Here is a 16,608-nt window from a genome sequence, read left to right on the forward strand (position 1 = left end):
TTCGTTTAAGCTACAAGTGTTCGTTATCCACTATATTTAGGTGCACACATATCAAAACAGAACACTGCCTCTGTTATTATTACATTGCGTTAAATGTGACTCAAAGCTAGCTAAATGAAGTATTTCAGCTAAACATTTGATATAGCAGCTTATGTCTTCTTACATCTCTCATGTGGTCGTTTGCAAAGACACAACAGGAATATGTACATGTTTTTTTTACGCTACTTGTAGCATTACCATCTCCACCACTGAAAATGTATGGGATGTTTTCCGCCTATCCTGTGATGACAGGATTGGCTCTTAAAGACCAGTGTTTATTCTTTGAAGTGGTTGGAACATAACGTTACACATTAAAACTGGTACTAAACTTTAATTGCCAAATACCACCCAAATCTACTTCTGTGACCAACAAGTAGCCTATGCGCATCTTGTAGACAAGCGATTAGCCTAGTGTGCTACAAGTTACAGCTAACTAACCTGTTAACATTCATAGGTGGAAGATATGGAAGTGAAAATACAAAAGGGGCAATTATCAATCCCGTAATGAATCCACCAAGTCTCAAGAGTGACCTCATGTAGACAGATATACAAACAACACAATGACAGTGTTATTCAAAGCTAATACTAAAGTCAAAGATGCCATAAAAACCACATCACATCAACTTATACAATACTATATATCATTATTTTGATGTAATTTTTGACTTACCGTGTCAATTGGAAGGAAATGATCCCTCTATTAAGACTTTGAACAAATCCTTCATTAAACTTGTGCAAGTTTGTGAAACATTTCTCCCTGAAGTGATGTGCACAGAAAAAGCATCGTGGGCACGTACATAGACAGAGTTCCTTGAAAAATAAACGTAGTCCAAGTAGTTGTCAAAGGTTCTGTGACTGGTACGTGGTGTTAAACTCAACCAGGAACCAAACACAAAGCTTTATCAAAAAACAAGATGGTCGACTCAGAGCAATTAGACGGAAATAATTGAACTTGTCTGACCTTTTATGGAGAATTCCTTTGAAAATCAGTGACAACAGATCAGGACGTAACAGAATGCTGACACTGAAAACTGTGCATCTAACTCAGAAATGAAAGGCGTCTAAAAAGATATATAAAGATCTTTACAGCTACTGAGTGGTTCAAATTGAACATTTCTGAGTTAACACAGATCCTGTACACCCAGGACAAGCAATCCAAGAGCTGAAAATGGTGATTTAGTATAATATGGGTCCTTTAAAAATCGAGAGGACCACTATAATTCTCCTCTTAGAAGTATTTTTATATATGCGTTATTACTGTTTAGTAACAGATCTGAGTACTTTTACCCCAGTACTCCCACAGCAGTACTTTTCCCTGAGTACACCATGTGCAGTAGTGACATCACAAACAGAAGACAAGGTGATTATAAAAGTGTTGGACCAGAGCGACAGGTGCAGAGGAGGATCTGTGAAGTGCTGACAGGTAAAATGTCATTTGTTTCAAATGTGTTTTTAATGAAATGTTAAAGATAAAATCTGTTTATTTCAAAGATTTGGATGTCTGATATTGTTTGTTCTGGTTCATTTTGAGCTTTAACCCATAAAAATATAAACAGAATGGACACAGAGAACACTGGACATTTTTGTGAGTTTAAATAGGCTTAATCATTTAATATTTGGAATTGAAATTGTTAATAACCACACTTAAGTACATATTTTTCATTTTTTTAAATGTCCCATTTCACTCAAAACTGACTCTTGTATCTTTAAGCCATGTTTTAATGCTGTTCCCTACTCAAAAACAGACCTGGAGTTGTGTGTTTTTATTTTTTATTCATACATGTTTGATTAACCCTTTATTTTATGCTTTGTAGATGTAGAGACTGATACTCTGTTCCACTTTGATGTCATGTAGTGGTAGTTTTGAATTTAAAAGCTTCTTTTCTTTAGTTCAGTACATTGGCAATTCCAGGGCTGAAATTATCCAAATGATTCTATCAAAGGTGTGTGGAGTTTAAACAAAGTGTAAAGTCTGAACACAGACTGTGGGGTGTTTTTTGTTTTAAATGTGTCAATGTTGTTTACCTTTACAAAAAAGAAGAGATTGTTTTCCTTCATTTAAATTTAATCTTTTTTCATACATAACTTCAGATCTTATTTTTGCTTGAATATCAAAGATCAAGGCCAGACTCAATAAACATCTTTTTTATCTAAACAGTTTTTTCTGCAAACTGGACAGAACCACTAGAGTTTTACACACGAACAGAACCTCCAAGAACTCAAACATTCATATTGAAAATATTATAATGTGTAATGTTTTATTGTAAACAGAGTGTGTGTGTTTACTGCAGCCTACACATCCCCCTCAAACCATTACATTTGTTTTTATTTATAGTCGCTAAATATCTGATGTTGCCTACACCTGAGGCACAGGTGTGGGCAGTTGTGTGTTAACATTAGGTCTGTGTGTGTGTGTGTGTGTTAACATTAGGGTTGTGTGTGTGTGTGTGTGTGTGTTAACATTAGGGCTGTGTGTGTGTGTGTGTGTGTGTTAACATTAGGGCTGTGTGTGTGTGTGTGTGTGTGTTAACATTAGGGCTGTGTGTGTGTGTGAGTGTGTTAACATTAGGGCTGTGTGTGTGTGTGAGTGTGTTAACATTAGGGCTGTGTGTGCGTTAACATTAGGGCTGTGTGTGCGTTAACATTAGGGCTGTGTGTGCGTTAACATTAGGGCTGTGTGTGCGTTAACATTAGGGCTGTGTGTGCGTTAACATTTGGGCTGTGTGTGCGTTAACATTTGGGCTGTGTGTGCGGTAAAATTAGGGCTGTGTGTGCGGTAAAATTAGGGCTGTGTGTGTTCACATTAGGGCTGTGTGTGTGTTTGTCTAAAGTCTTGGGCATCAAGAACATAAGGTGATGATTGTTTTCGGAAAGATGGAGCAAGGACTCAAAATAGATTATTAATTACTTCTTAATCTAAAAACAGATAAAACAGTGAAGCAGGACATTTATACAATACATAAAGGACATATATCTGAGCCACATAAACAACTTCTGTTTTTAGCTTTCTTCTTCATTGTGACACACTGCATGTTTTCAGCCTGTTGCTCATATAATTACAAATACAAATATAAATATAAATACAAATACAGGTGGAGGTGATGAGAGTCATAATGTTGTCAAATGTGAATCACCAATAGCTGAGTCAGGGGACACTGCTAAGGACCCACAGACAAATTCAGCTTAGGGCCCCCTGAAAGCTGGGGCCGGCCCCCAAATAAATGTTTGGTTTTAGTTGTCTTTATGATTCAATTTTTCTTTAAGATGGCTTCATTTAATTGTAAATCTAATTTTAGATTTAAACTGTATGTTAAGTTCAGTGTATTCACCCTGTACACTTCAAATCAGTTTAAGTTTACACCATGTGCCCCTTTAAAGTTGGTCCAAAAATAACAGTTGATTGCAAAGCAAAGAGAAACAGCTTTTTCTAAATGTTCATTAGTTTAGTGAATCCTTTGGTGTTTGTGTCCCGTTGGTGTAAATGCTCGTTTAAAGTCTCTGTCCTACCTCAGTCTTGGCAGTGAGTTTGGAGGAGAACGTGGGGGAACGTGAACCCTGCCCTGCAAGACAGACCACAAAGACAATCATTTTAATTAATTTAGTAAGAATAAAACTGCTCTAAATGAAGCGGAGCGTCGTACGTGGCTACGTGACTTTGTGAAAACTCAAAATGGCGGCTGCTCAGTGCTACAACGATTTTTCACATTAAATATACCCAAAATACATAAAATAAAATATGTTCAGGCTTAAACAATATCAAATAAAACTATAATCAACTTAAATAAGCCGTTTTCTGCCGTCTTCGTCCAGTTTAAACTGTTTTAATTACCTCGTTTAACCACAGCAAAATGTACCTTACAAAAGCAGACAAAATAAAACATAAAACTCACCTAAAATCTTCTCGTAACGTCTTAAACTCTTATGTGGCTCACATTCCTCCTTCGGTCCAGTAGAACAGGTCTTTTTAATATTTCTCTAGTTTTCTGCTCCTGTGCGTGCTCGTTCACACCGCGGGGCGTGCTCGTTCGCGCTGCTGTAACAGGCCTGGCGCTGCTGCGCGGCCTCGTGGGTGGGGGAGGGGCGTTTGGAAAACTTTATCGACAAAAAATAAAAGTTTACAATATTATTTTTTTAAACAAAATAATAAAAGCCACGAATTATTTTTGGAAATTATATTTTTATAATGACGTTGTTTTGAGATGTTTTAATCACGTTTTTAATCAACTTATTTATTAGCCTTTTTATGACAAAATGCTCTTTTTTTTAGTGTATTTGTAACGGGGGTCACGTGTCCCTCTCCCCTCTGCTCTCTCCTCAGCGTGATGTCCAACAGCTCAGACAGTTTGGACCTTCTCCTGGAGGGGCTGACCGTGGACCCTGGCTCCACCCTCCCCGTCTTCTTGCTCCTCCTCTTTTCTTACCTTTTCGTCCTCTTCTCAAACTTGTCCATGTGCATCCTCATCATCAGAAACCGCTCTCTGCATCAGCCCATGTACCTGCTCTACCTCAACCTGTCCACCAACGACCTCCTGGGCAATACCACAGTGATGCCTCGCCTCCTGTACGATTTGCTCCAACCTTTGGCGCTGCGTCACATTCACCTGTTCACTTGCGTGATTCAAGCCTTCCTCAGTCACCTGTTCAACACCACCGGCCACACCATCCTCATGATCATGGCATTTGACCGCTACATGGCTATCTGCTCACCGCTGCGTTACTCCACCCTCATGAGCACCCGGACGCTGGTTGGGCTGATCGTGTGGGCGTGGGGCGTGGCGTTTGTCTTCGTGGCGGTTCTACTGGGGCTCACGCTGAGACTGTCGCGGTGTCGGTCTCTAGTCTCTGGACTCTACTGTAGTAACGCTTCACTGTTCAAGCTCTCCTGTGAAAGCACCTACATAAACAACGTCTATGGCTTGTTCTTCACTGTGGTTTTGTTCTCCGGCTCCATGGGCTCCATCATTCTCACCTACACAAAGATCACGGTGGTGTGTTTGACCAGTAAGAGCATGTCTTTGAACCGTAAAGCGCTCCAGACCTGCTCCACACACCTGCTGTCGTACCTGGTGTTCATTTGCAGTGGGATGTTGATAATCGCGTTCCATAGATTCCCAAACCTGGTACAGGAGAGGAAGTTCATCACAGTGATGTATCACCTCCTCCCCAGCGGCCTCAACCCGCTCATCTATGGACTCCAGTCCAAAGATGTGCGCCACAGCTTCAGACGGATGTTCTCCATCTTTGCCTCTGTCACTGGGGTACACTCACACTAGCCTTTTCAACTGAGCCAAAGTCCCAACAGAACTGTGGCCCAGTTGGAGGAGGTGGGCCAAAGCACGGCCCGGTTGTTCCTATACGCACATGCACTATTTATGTACGCGAGCTCCGTGTTGTGTGTGGAGAGGACAGAGGATAAGAAGAAAAAGTGAATGAAGTTCTGGAGTCTCGTCTCCTGTTTTACACTACCTGACCAAATAAAAAAGTCGCCACCAAATAAAAAAGGTCCCACACTAATACTTGGTTGTTCCTTTAGCTTTGATTATGACACGTTCACTGTGTCATTGTTTCGATTTCGCTTCTGGATGGATTTATTTCCATCCAGTGTTGCATTAATGTTTCACCTGTTGCATGGATGATGGTCGAGTCTGACGCTGCAGCTTCTCCAGCTCAAAGATTCTCACTGGGGTTAAGGTCTGGACTCTGTGGTGGACGATCCATGTGTGAAAATGACGTCTCATGCTCCTGATCCACTCTGTCACAATTTGAGCCCCATGAATCCTGACATTGTCATCTTGGAATATGCCCAAAAATCCACTGATGGAATAACCTGGTCATTCAGTTTATTCAGGTGTCAGCTGACCTCATTCTGCTGAACCTCGACTGGACCAACTGCAGGAGGAGACGACCTGTTTGCTGAGTTAAATCCAGGTGGTGACTTTTTTTTTGGCCAGGCAGACTATATACAAGTGAGGAATTGTTCATCAAAATGTTTTATTTCAGTGAAGTTCTGTAAAATGGAAATAATTTTTGTAAAGAACTTTTCTTCAAACGTCTTTTCTGATTTATCTGAAGGTTCTCCTCTGTTCTCATGGATGTTAATGGAACATGTTCTGTGCTGGTTTACTGTGATATGAGCCTCATCCACAGACCAGACATACAAATCAAGCCCTGGGCCCTAAACATGAAGTTAATGATGCTAATTTAGCCTTTAGCGGCTAGGTACACCCGGTCCTGCCCTGCCCGTCCAACATGAGCAATCCCTGTCAGTCCCTGTCTCTCCCTGACGGTCCCTGTCAGTCCCTGTCTGTCCCTGTCAGTCCCTGTCTCCTGTAACGTGCTAGCTGGTGCATTCCAAATAAGACATAATCACTGACGTGTTTGTGGCTCCACTGACTCTGGCTCCAATTCACTTTACATTGAAAAACTGTGGCCTCTCTCTCTGTAACTGCTGCTGTCAGACTCGTCATTTTGATCTTAAAATGTTTTTATTAACCCACATTATGTGATACTGGTGTTTTTTCACAATGTTGTCCATATATCAAGATATAAACATTAATAATCATTTTGCTGAGGTTCATCTGGGTTAAATGTGCCTGTAAAACTCTTATCGTTAACGTGCGTCATCGTCAGGAAAGGCCTGTGAGTCACAGTCTGCAAACCACAGCAGGACACAGCTCTATCAGAGTGTCCTGAGGGTCAGAGTGTCCTGAGGGTCAGAGTGTCCTGAGGGTCAGAGTGTCCTGAGGGTCAGAGTGTCCTGAGGGTCAGAGTGTCCTGAGAGTTCACCTCCTGAGGGTCAGAGTGTCCTGAGGGTCAGAGTGTCCTGAGGGTCAAAGTGTCCTGAGGGTCAGAGTGTCCTGAGGGTCAGAGTGTCCTGAGGGTCAAAGTGTCCTGAGGGTCAGAGTGTCCTGAGAGTTCACCTCCTGAGGGTCAGAGTGTCCTGAGGGTCAGAGTGTCCTGAGGGTCAGAGGCCTTTTCATCACTGGTGAGACTTTCGGCTTCTTTATGGGATCCAAATCTTTTGTGTCCATTCTTTTCAAAGAGCTGTTCAAGAGACAATTTATACTTGTTTATATGACAGAAGCCAACGTGAGGACAGAGTTTAACTACAACTAATCACAGAGAACAGACTGAGGCTCAGATGTGTTTAAAATGGGTCAAACTGAGAGTGGAAGAGAGTTTACACTTTGTAATGATGAAAATTTAAATAAAATGTTGCACTACAATAAAACTAATAATTAAAAAACTTCTTCTGAGCTGATTCTTGTGTTGGTTCAGCTTTAATCAGTGTAAAAATGAAAAACCAAATGGAAATTAAAAATAAAAAGATTCGGCTCTTTTAAGCAGCATTGCCCCCTCCATAAAAATTCTCTGGAGCCGCCGCGGACAGTGTCGCTCAGCGCCCTTCCCCTGCCAAGACAGCAGTGCGGTTGGACATGGGTGTTATCATCAACAGCCTCCCTCCTGATTGGCTCTTTGGTTGCTATGATACTCTCGGTCAGAATTCCAAATGTGGAACTCATACCTGCTCCAGCCTGGACGAGCTTCATTTGGAGCTGAACGCTGTGGGAGACGTCGCACTCACTCAGTCACGTCTTTATACAGTTTAAGTTTATATGGCCCCATCACACACAGAGGGATTTAGGTCGACAGTAAGATCCCCGTCCCCGTGTCCTTGGGCAAGTCACTTCACCATCAGAAAAACAATGACACATGTTTTCATAAAGATTTATTAGACAAAACTATCTCTGGTGTACAAAAGGCTCCGTTCAGATAAAAGTCACTTCCTCTTAGTGCACGCCCTCTGAAACACGCTCCCCCGAAACATGATGCTCCCCCGGAACACGCTCCCCCGGAACACTGCACGCACATAGTTCCGTATCTCTTGTGACTGCAGGCCGTAGATGAGCGGGTTGAAGCAGCCGGGGAGGACGGTGTAGAGGACGCTGGCGAGGTGCCGCTCCTGTCTGAGTTTTGGGAAACGCGTGAACAGGATCACGGTCAAACCGCTGAAGAGCGACAAGAAGTAGACGAGGAGGTGTGACAGACAGGTACGCAGGGCCTTAAGGTTCAGAGTGCGATCGCGCCGCACGCTGACCGCTATGATGCTGCCGTAGGTTAACACCAGGGAGCCCGCCGACGACAGGTACAACATCGTGGTGAAGGTCAAACCGTAGACGTTATTCACAAACACGCTCTCGCACGACAGCCCGAAAAGCGCAGCATTACTGCACTGCAGCCCCACCACCAGCAGGCGGCAGCGGTTCAGACGCACAGTGAGCCCGATGAGCACAGACACCAGGACGAGCGCAGCGCTCCACGCCGCCACCAGCAGCTTCACTAACATCCTCGGGCTCATGATGGCGCTGTAACGCAGGGGCAAACACACTGCCACATAACGGTCAAACGCCATTACCATCAGCACTGTCCTCATGCCCGTCGCCAGCAGGTGGGCCCAGAACGCCTGCGCCACGCACTCGGGGTACGAGATGAGGCGCTCGGCCGGCGGTCTCAACGTGTCCAGCAGAACGCGCGGCACCACATTGACGTTAGCGAGCACGTCGGTGACGGCCAGGTTACAGAAGAGCAGGTACATGGGCGTGTGCAGACGGCGGTCTGAGATCACGGCGCACACGACCACCGTGTTAGCGCCGACGATGAAGAGGAAGCTCAGGAGCAAACACACACACACACATAGAGAGAGGAGAGGAGGAAGAGAGAAGCCCTCCAAGAGGAGGACAGGGCTGTTCACCGTCACGTTCTCCATCAGGGCCTCAGACAGGTGCTCTGACAGGGCCTCTGACAGGTGCTCTGACAGGTGCTCTGACAGGTGCTCTGACAGGTGCTCTGTCGTCCTGAGGGAGATGAAACAGGTGAATCAGAATCAGTTCTGTTGTTGTGAATTGAATGAGTCCAGTGAGTTTAACACAGCACCAAAAACAACCCAGACTTTTGGATCAAATAAAATACAGTTTATGAAAATATATGAACAAAGAGAGATTCACACTGGTTCTGGTTCAGTCCTGGTTCAGTCCTGGTTTAGTCTCTGGTTTAGTCTCTGGTTTAGTCCAAGTTTAGTCCAAGTTTAGTCCAAGTTTAGTCCAAGTTTAGTCCAAGTTTAGTCTCTGGTTTAGTCTCTGGTTTAGTCTCTGGTTTAGTCCAAGTTTAGTCCAAGTTTAGTCCAAGTTTAGTCCAAGTTTAGTCCAAGTTTAGTCCAAGTTTAGTCCAAGTTTAGTCCAAGTTTAGTCCAAGTTTAGTCCAAGTTTAGTCCAAGTTTAGTCTCTGGTTTAGTCCAAGTTTAGTCTCTGGTTTAGTCTCTGGTTTAGTCTCTGGTTTAGTCTCTGGTTTAGTCTCTGGTTTAGTCTCTGGTTAAGTCCTGGTTCAGTCCTGGTTCAGTCCTGGTTTAGTCTCTGGTTTAGTCCAAGTTTAGTCTCTGGTTTAGTCCTGGTTCAGTCCTGGTTTAGTCCAAGTTTAGTCTCTGGTTTAGTCTCTGGTTTAGTCTCTGGTTTAGTCTCTGGTTTAGTCCTGGTTTAGTCCTGGTTCAGTCCTGGTTCAGTCCTGGTTCAGTCCTGGTTCAGTCCTGGTTCAGTCCTGGTTCAGTCCTGGTTCAGTCCTGGTTCAGTCCTGGTTCAGTCCTGGTTCAGTCCTGGTTTAGTCCTGGTTTAGTCCTGTTTGGAGACTTATGCTTAAATGTTGAATTCTCCATAATTAAAATGATGCAGATCCACACGACTGTGACATAAACTTGACCCGACTCGGTTTAAATATTAGTGACTAAACTTAAAGGGACATTACAGGCAAAATGTTGTGCTATTTTTATTTTTTATTTTGTCAGTTTGGTTAGAAATAACAAAATGATTCACTCTGCACCGAAATATGTTTATTTTTAATTTACTCCACAGAGTTTTATGGGACAGTGTAACTTCACAGGCCGTTTTCCCAGAATGCATTTCCTTCATGAAGACATAAGGATCAGACTTTAAAGTCGCTCTTACACACACAAACTTTACACTCTCAGACCTAACAAGATTTAGATGAAATGCACAGAAGGATTTTTATAATTCTAATTCCAAATCTGATTTATTAAAGGTTTGACTTAAAAAAAAAAAAAGGTGAAATTAGAATTTTAGGCAGATTTCAGTCAGATGTAGTTCACTCAAATACTAAATAAAATCCAAAATCCCTCCATGTGTTTTCAGTGTCTAACGTGACAAAATGAAGCAAGAAATGTTTTAATTAAAATAGTAAATTTAGTCAGTTTTTCCATTTTAACTCCCTTATTTTTATATGAAAATGTAACATAATCAAACACGTGTAATTCATGTGTTTAAGTTTAATTTCTCTTTTGAATCGTTCAGATCAGTCTAAGAAGAGAAACAGAGACTCACCTGGAGCTGCTCTGAGCCGCTCCGACTCTGCAGCGCGTTTATGAAGCCTCCACCCGCCCTCCTCCTCCACCCACCCTCCTCCTCCACCCGCCCTCCTCCTCCACATCTGCCCTGGGACGACTACATCTGCCCCAGGACCAGAGCCACATCTGCCCTGGGACAGACTGAGGAAGTGTCTGCACAGGCCTCAAACTCTCATCACATTCACATATTTAAGAAGTGTCTTGCTGAAGGACACAGCAGTATAATCAGACTGGGACTTCAACCGCCAACCTTCCCGACATAAGGCAAATGCCTGATTTAATAAAGCAGTAACATATTTAATGACAAAATGTTTTTATTGATCAGTTTAATGACACATAAAGACGGACTTCAACAGAACAACAGTTTTTAAATCTGGTTCTTTTTCTCTTTATTTACACGATAGAACCTAAAGTGTGAACTCCGGGTGTTTCTGTGCCCCTCGTGTCGCCTGCTCTGCTTCTGTTCTGACCCTTGTGTTGTGGTTCAGCTTTAATCAGTGTAAAATGAGTCAGAATCAGGAATAAATAGATTTGGTTCTTTTTAAAAATTAGATCTGGTTCCAGCTGTTCATGCCAAGGAACGGTTCAAAAGAACCGACTCGCTCATCAACGTTAAACAGGACCCAAAGTCTGTGTCCTCCCTAAATAATAATGTCAGTCATATATTTAGTTCCTGTTTCTTTCTGTGTCCTGTGGTTCTTTTGGTTCCTTTAGTTCCTTTGGTTCTTTTGGCTGTTCTGGTTCCTGCGGTTCTTCTGGTTCTTTTGGTTCTTCTGATTCCTGTGGTTCTTCTGGTTCCTGATGTTCTTTTGATTCCTGTGGTTCTTCTGGTTCTTGAGCTTCTTTTGATTCCTGTGATTCTTTTGATTCCTTTAGTTATTCTGGTTCCTGTAATTTTTCTGGTTCCTTTAGTTCCTCAGGTTCTTTTGTTTCTGCTGTTTTTTTGGTTCTTCTGGTTCCTGTGGTTCCTCTGGTTTCTGTGGTTCTTCTGTTTCTTGTGGTTCTTCTGGTTCCTGTGGATCTTCTGGTTCCTGTGGTTCTTCTGGCTCCTCTGGTTCTTTTGTTTTTTTTTCTGGTTCTTTTGGTTCTTCTGGTTCCTTTGGTTCTTCTGGTTCCTGAGGTTCTTTTGATTCCTGTTTTTTCTGTTTCCTGAGGTTCTTTTGATTCCTGTGATTATTTTGTTTTCTTTAGTTATCCTGATTCCTGCAGTTTTTCTGGTTCTTTTGATTCCTCTGGTTCTTTTGTTTTTTTCTGGTTCCTGTGGTTCTTTTGTTTTTTTCTGGTTCCTGTGGTTCTTCTGGTTCCTTTAGTTCCTTTGGTTCTTTTGGCTCTTCTGGTTCCTGCAGTTCTTTTGGTTCCTCTGGTTCTTTTGTTTTTTTCCTGGTTCCTGTGGTTCTTCTGGTTCCTTTAGTTCCTTTGGTTCTTTTGGCTCTTCTGGTTCCTGCAGTTCTTTTGGTTCCTCTGGTTCTTTTGTTTTTTTCTGGTTCCTGTGTTTTTTCTGGTTCCTTTGATTCCTCTGGTTCTTGTTTTTTCTGGTTCCTGTGGTTCTTTTGTTTTTTCTGGTTCCTTTAGTTCTTTTGGTTCTTTTGGCTCTTCTGGTTCCTGTGGTTCTTCTGGTTCCTTTAGTTCTTTTGGTTCTTTTGGCTCTTCTGGTTCCTGCGGTTCTTTTGGTTCCTCTAGTTCTTTAGTTTTTTTCTGGTTCCTGTGGTTCTTCTGGTTCCTTTGGTTCCTCTTCCTCACGGCGAGCGACAGGAGCAGCACAGTGCGATGCGTCATGATCAGAGAGTACCTCAGCGGCTTCACGATCGCCACGTAACGGTCCAACGCCATCGCCATGAGCACCGTGTGGACTGCACTGGCACGCAAGTGAACACAGAACGCCTGGAGCACGCACAGGCCGTACGAGATGTGTCTGTGGAATGGAGAGCAGGAGCAGGAAAGAGAGAAACCAAATGAAAATTTCAGTTTTTGATTTTCATTTATTTTTCCCGTCATCCTGATTTTCTTGTGGGTTCTCTGTGGGTGTTCCTGCTGTCAGTGTTACCTGTCGCAGTAAGTGTTACCTGTCGCTGTGGGCATTACCTGTCTCTGTGGGCGTTACCTGTCTCTGTGTTACCTGTCGCTGTGAGCGTTACCTGTCGCTGTGAGCATTACCTGTCTCAGTGAGCATTACCTGTCTCAGTGAGCGTTACCTGTCTCAGTGAGCGTTACCTGTCTCAGTGAGCGTTACCTATCCCTGTGAGCGTTACCTGTCGCTGTGAGCGTTACCTGTCGCTGTGAGCGTTACCTGTCTCTGTGAGCGTTGCCTGTCTCTGTGAGCGTTGCCTGTCTCTGTGGGCGTTACCTGTCTCTGTGGGCGTTACCTGTCTCTGTGGGCGTTACCTGTCTCTGTGGGCGTTACCTGTCTCTGTGGGCGTTACCTGTCTCTGTGGGCGTTACCTGTCCCTGTGAGCGTTACCTGTCGCTGTGGGCGTTACCTGTCGCTGTGGGCGTTACCTGTCGCTGTGGGCGTTACCTGTCGCTGTGAGCGTTACCTGTCTCAGTGAGCGTTACCTGTCTCAGTGAGCGTTACCTGTCTCTGTGGGCGTTACCTGTCCCTGTGAGCGTTACCTGTCGCTCTGAGCGTTACCTGTCGCTCTGAGCGTTACCTGTCGCTCTGAGCGTTACCTGTCGCTCTGATTACTGTAGAAGCCCCAAACACGTCGTCGAGGCTCATGTTGCAGAACAGCAGGTACATGGGTGTCCTGAGGGGGCGCTCCACACAGATGAGCAGCACCAGGCCCAGGTTGGACACTATGATGAACACGTACACCAGAAGAAGAAGGGCGAAGGCGAGGGGGGCGGAGCCAGGGGACACGGGCACGCCGTCCAACAGGAGCACGTCCAGATGCAACGATAGGTTCTGCATCTGTGACGGAAGAGGAGCAGAGTCAGAGGAGCCAGAGGAGCAGAGTCAGAGGAGCAGACTCGGAGGAGCCAGAGGAGCCAGAGGAGCCAGAGGAGCCAGAGGAGCCAGAGGAGCCAGAGGAGCCAGAGGAGCCAGAGGAGCATGTTTTAACCTAAAAAATTATAATAAATGTTTAAGAAGACTAGACTAGTCCTGGTTTAGTCCTGGTTTAGTCCTGGTTCAGTCCTGGTTTAGTCCTGGTTTAGTCCTGGTTCAGTCCTGGTTTAGTCCTGATTCAGTCCTGGTTTAGTCCTGGTTTAGTCCTGGTTTGTCTCCTGTTCTGTTTCTGTTCTGGTTCCATTTAATTTCAGACATAAATAAGAAATAAAAAGATTCAGTTCTTTTCAAATGTGAGATCCGAATCCAGCCGCTCACACCGAGGAGCCGCTCACACCGAGGAGCCGCTCACACCGAGGAGCCGCTCACGAATGTTTGACTTCAGTAAAACACAACTCTGAGGATTCAGCTCAAGAATAAACTCTGAGACACGTGTGTGACCACGGACACAGAACACGGAACACACGTGTGTGAAACAGAATGTCCTCATCACACAGACCTGGAGGTGTAAAAGCTCCACTGTGTTTTTAAACTCCACCTTCATTTCTAGAATCACTTGGATCATTTCAGTCCTGGAGTCGTCTCTTATCTCGACTGAACTAAAGGTAAAAGGAGGAGGAACTTGAAAACTACCACTTGATGACATCACAAGGTGGAACAGAGTGTTTTGATCTTTGTAGATGTAACAGACGAATAATAAAGTGACTCAAACATGTGAATGAAACAAAACACAACTCCAGGTCTGATTTTGAGGAGGAAACATTAGAACATGATTTAAAGCTACAAGAGTCAGTCTGTGGTTTGGAGCTTTAACTGTTTCAAATCAAACTTTGTATAAATCGAATTATGTTTTAAGTTTATTTAAGTTTTGTTCTTTTAACATTTGAAACAGAAAAACCTCGTCCTCAAACTTTACTTGTGCTTCCTCTGGGGTTTGGACATAACTTTAGTCTGAGGAAACATCTCCCCATCTTCTCCTCATTAAGATGTTGTTCTGATAATTAGTGTCTGGAGACCGAGCTCTGGGACTGAACCAGGTCTAAACCAGGACTAAACCGGAACTGAACCGGGACTAAACCGGGTCTACGGGGACCTGAGGGAGCCACGGCGTCAATAACAAAAACATGTGACAGTAACAGAGTCGAGACCCAGAGGAGCCAAGTCTGAAGGAACATCTCAATCCAAACTTTATACAGAATGGAAATGTCCCACAGTGGAGCTTTAAACCAGGACTGAACCAGGACTAAACCAGGACTAAACCAGGACTAAACCAGGACTAAACCAGGACTAAACCAGGACTGAACCAGGATTACACCAGGACTGAACCAGGACTATACCAGGACTGAACCAGGACTAAACCAGGACTGAACCAGGACTAAACCAGGACTAAACCAGGACTAAACCAGGACTGAACCAGGACTAAACCAGGACTAAACCAGGACTACACCAGGACTACACAAGGACTACACCAGGACTACACCAGGACTGAACCAGGACTAAACCAGAACTAAACCAGGTCTAAACTGGGACTAAACTGGGACTAAACCAGGACTAAACCGGAACTAAACCAGTACTAAACCAGGACAAAACTGGGACTAAACCAGGACTAAACCAGGACTAAACCAGGACTAAACCAGGATTTACATCTGGTGATGTCATCAGGTGGTGATGCACAAATGCTCCCGTCTCGTCTTCACTCTGATCTTTCCTGTCATTGTGTCCTTGGGCAGGACACGTTCTTGTCTGAATGTGTGTGTGTTGGTGGGAGGAGTCAATGGTCTGTCCCACGAGCCGCCGCGTTCCAAACAGGAAGTGATCATGAGCACTTCCTGTTCCATCGGGTCCAATTCACTTTCTATGGATAAACCACGTCCTCTCTCTCTGTACCTGAACAGACCAATCAGGCGCCTCCTTTCCCCGAGGTCGATCAAACCTCCAGACTGTGGCATTAAAGTGTCTGTGTGAAGTGTTTGTGTTTTACAGCAATTAAAATAACTAATGAAAAAACTGCTACTATCACCATGGAGACCAGACTGTCTTTAAGACTGACTTCAGTCCTGGTTCAGTCCTGGTCTAGTCCTGGTTTAGTCCTGGTTTAGTCCTGGTTCAGTCCTGGTTTAGTCCCAGTTTTGTCCTGGTTTAGTCCTGGTTTAGTCCTGGTTCAGTCCTCGTTTAGTCCTGGTCTAGTCCTGTCTCATTTGGCTCTGTCTCTGTCTCAGTCTCGGGACAAACTGAGCATCTCATTCGTTGTTTTAAAATTTCACTTTTGATTTTTTTTTTCATTTTATTATTGTGAGAAAAAACAGGAGTCAGACGTTTTTTTTCAAATGCCAGAACAGTTTTAATGTCACAGGTCAGATTCAGGGCTGATGTGTCCAGAGCAGGAGTAGGACACAGAGGGGTGTGTGTGTGTGTGTGGGGGGGGGGGGGGGGGGCGTGTGTGGGTGTGTGTGTGTGTGTGTGGGGGTGGGGGTGTGTGTGGGTGTGTGTGGGTGTGTGTGGGGGGGTGTGTGTGTGTGTGTGTGATTGGTTGAGAGCCATGGGGGGCGGGGCTCACGTGGGCAGGTGCGCGTGGACGTACGTGTGAAAAGGCGACACTTTCTTGGGGCTCAGTGAGTCAGGGCTGGGTAGTTGTAATTTTTGTCGACCGCGAGCTTTGTTTCCATTTGCCTATTCTGCCATAAGTATTTTATCTGATTTTTAAGCTTTTTTTTTTTTACTTCGTGCATGCCCTTATTTGTATTTGTATTTGTGTGTTTTATGTTTTATGTTGCACTTTATCACCAAAATAAGTTCCTACTTTGTGAACTGTGTCCACAAACGATGGCAATAAAAGGATTCTGATTCTGATTCTGATTCTGATTCTGATTCTGATCACCTGTCACCTCCATCTGTGTCAGTCCATGTTCTGTTCTCTCTGCTCCGTGTGTCTGTGTTCGCCCAAATAAATCAACAAATGCAGATCGGATCTCAGCGTTTTTGTCCTTAATAAACTTCCAGCGCGTCCCAAACCTACAGCCCAGGCCTCACTCTGCTCTCACCTCAGGGGTCACTGAGGGAACAGCAGGTTTCAGGTTTACACTTTTGTATTTTCGACAATTTTGGTGATTTTTACAAAACAAAAGTGGATTTTTCTTTACACTGAAACGAAGAA

The 16,608-nt window shown here is 44.1% G+C and overlaps 2 protein-coding genes across 2 annotated transcripts; one reads left to right on the forward strand and one right to left on the reverse strand.

The window, feature by feature from the left end:
• The first annotated feature begins 4,361 nt into the window (after window positions 1–4,361).
• LOC117381553 (olfactory receptor 146-like) lies at window positions 4,362–5,312 on the forward strand. The gene has a single exon (XM_033978535.1). It carries the CDS (start codon window positions 4,362–4,364, stop codon window positions 5,310–5,312), a length of 951 nt encoding a protein of 316 aa, XP_033834426.1.
• Window positions 5,313–7,819: 2,507 nt separating this feature from the next.
• Window positions 7,820–13,358, reverse strand: LOC117381554 (olfactory receptor-like protein COR4). Its single transcript, XM_033978536.1, has 3 exons — window positions 13,214–13,358; window positions 12,681–12,686; window positions 7,820–8,655 (listed from the first exon to the last, which is right to left on the reverse strand). Exons 1-3 carry the CDS (start codon window positions 13,356–13,358, stop codon window positions 7,820–7,822), a joined length of 987 nt encoding a protein of 328 aa, XP_033834427.1.
• Between the last annotated feature and the right edge of the window lie 3,250 nt (window positions 13,359–16,608).

This window comes from Periophthalmus magnuspinnatus, chromosome 14 (assembly GCF_009829125.3).
Source record: "Periophthalmus magnuspinnatus isolate fPerMag1 chromosome 14, fPerMag1.2.pri, whole genome shotgun sequence".
In the NCBI taxonomy this organism is placed as follows: Eukaryota; Metazoa; Chordata; class Actinopteri; order Gobiiformes; family Gobiidae; genus Periophthalmus; species Periophthalmus magnuspinnatus.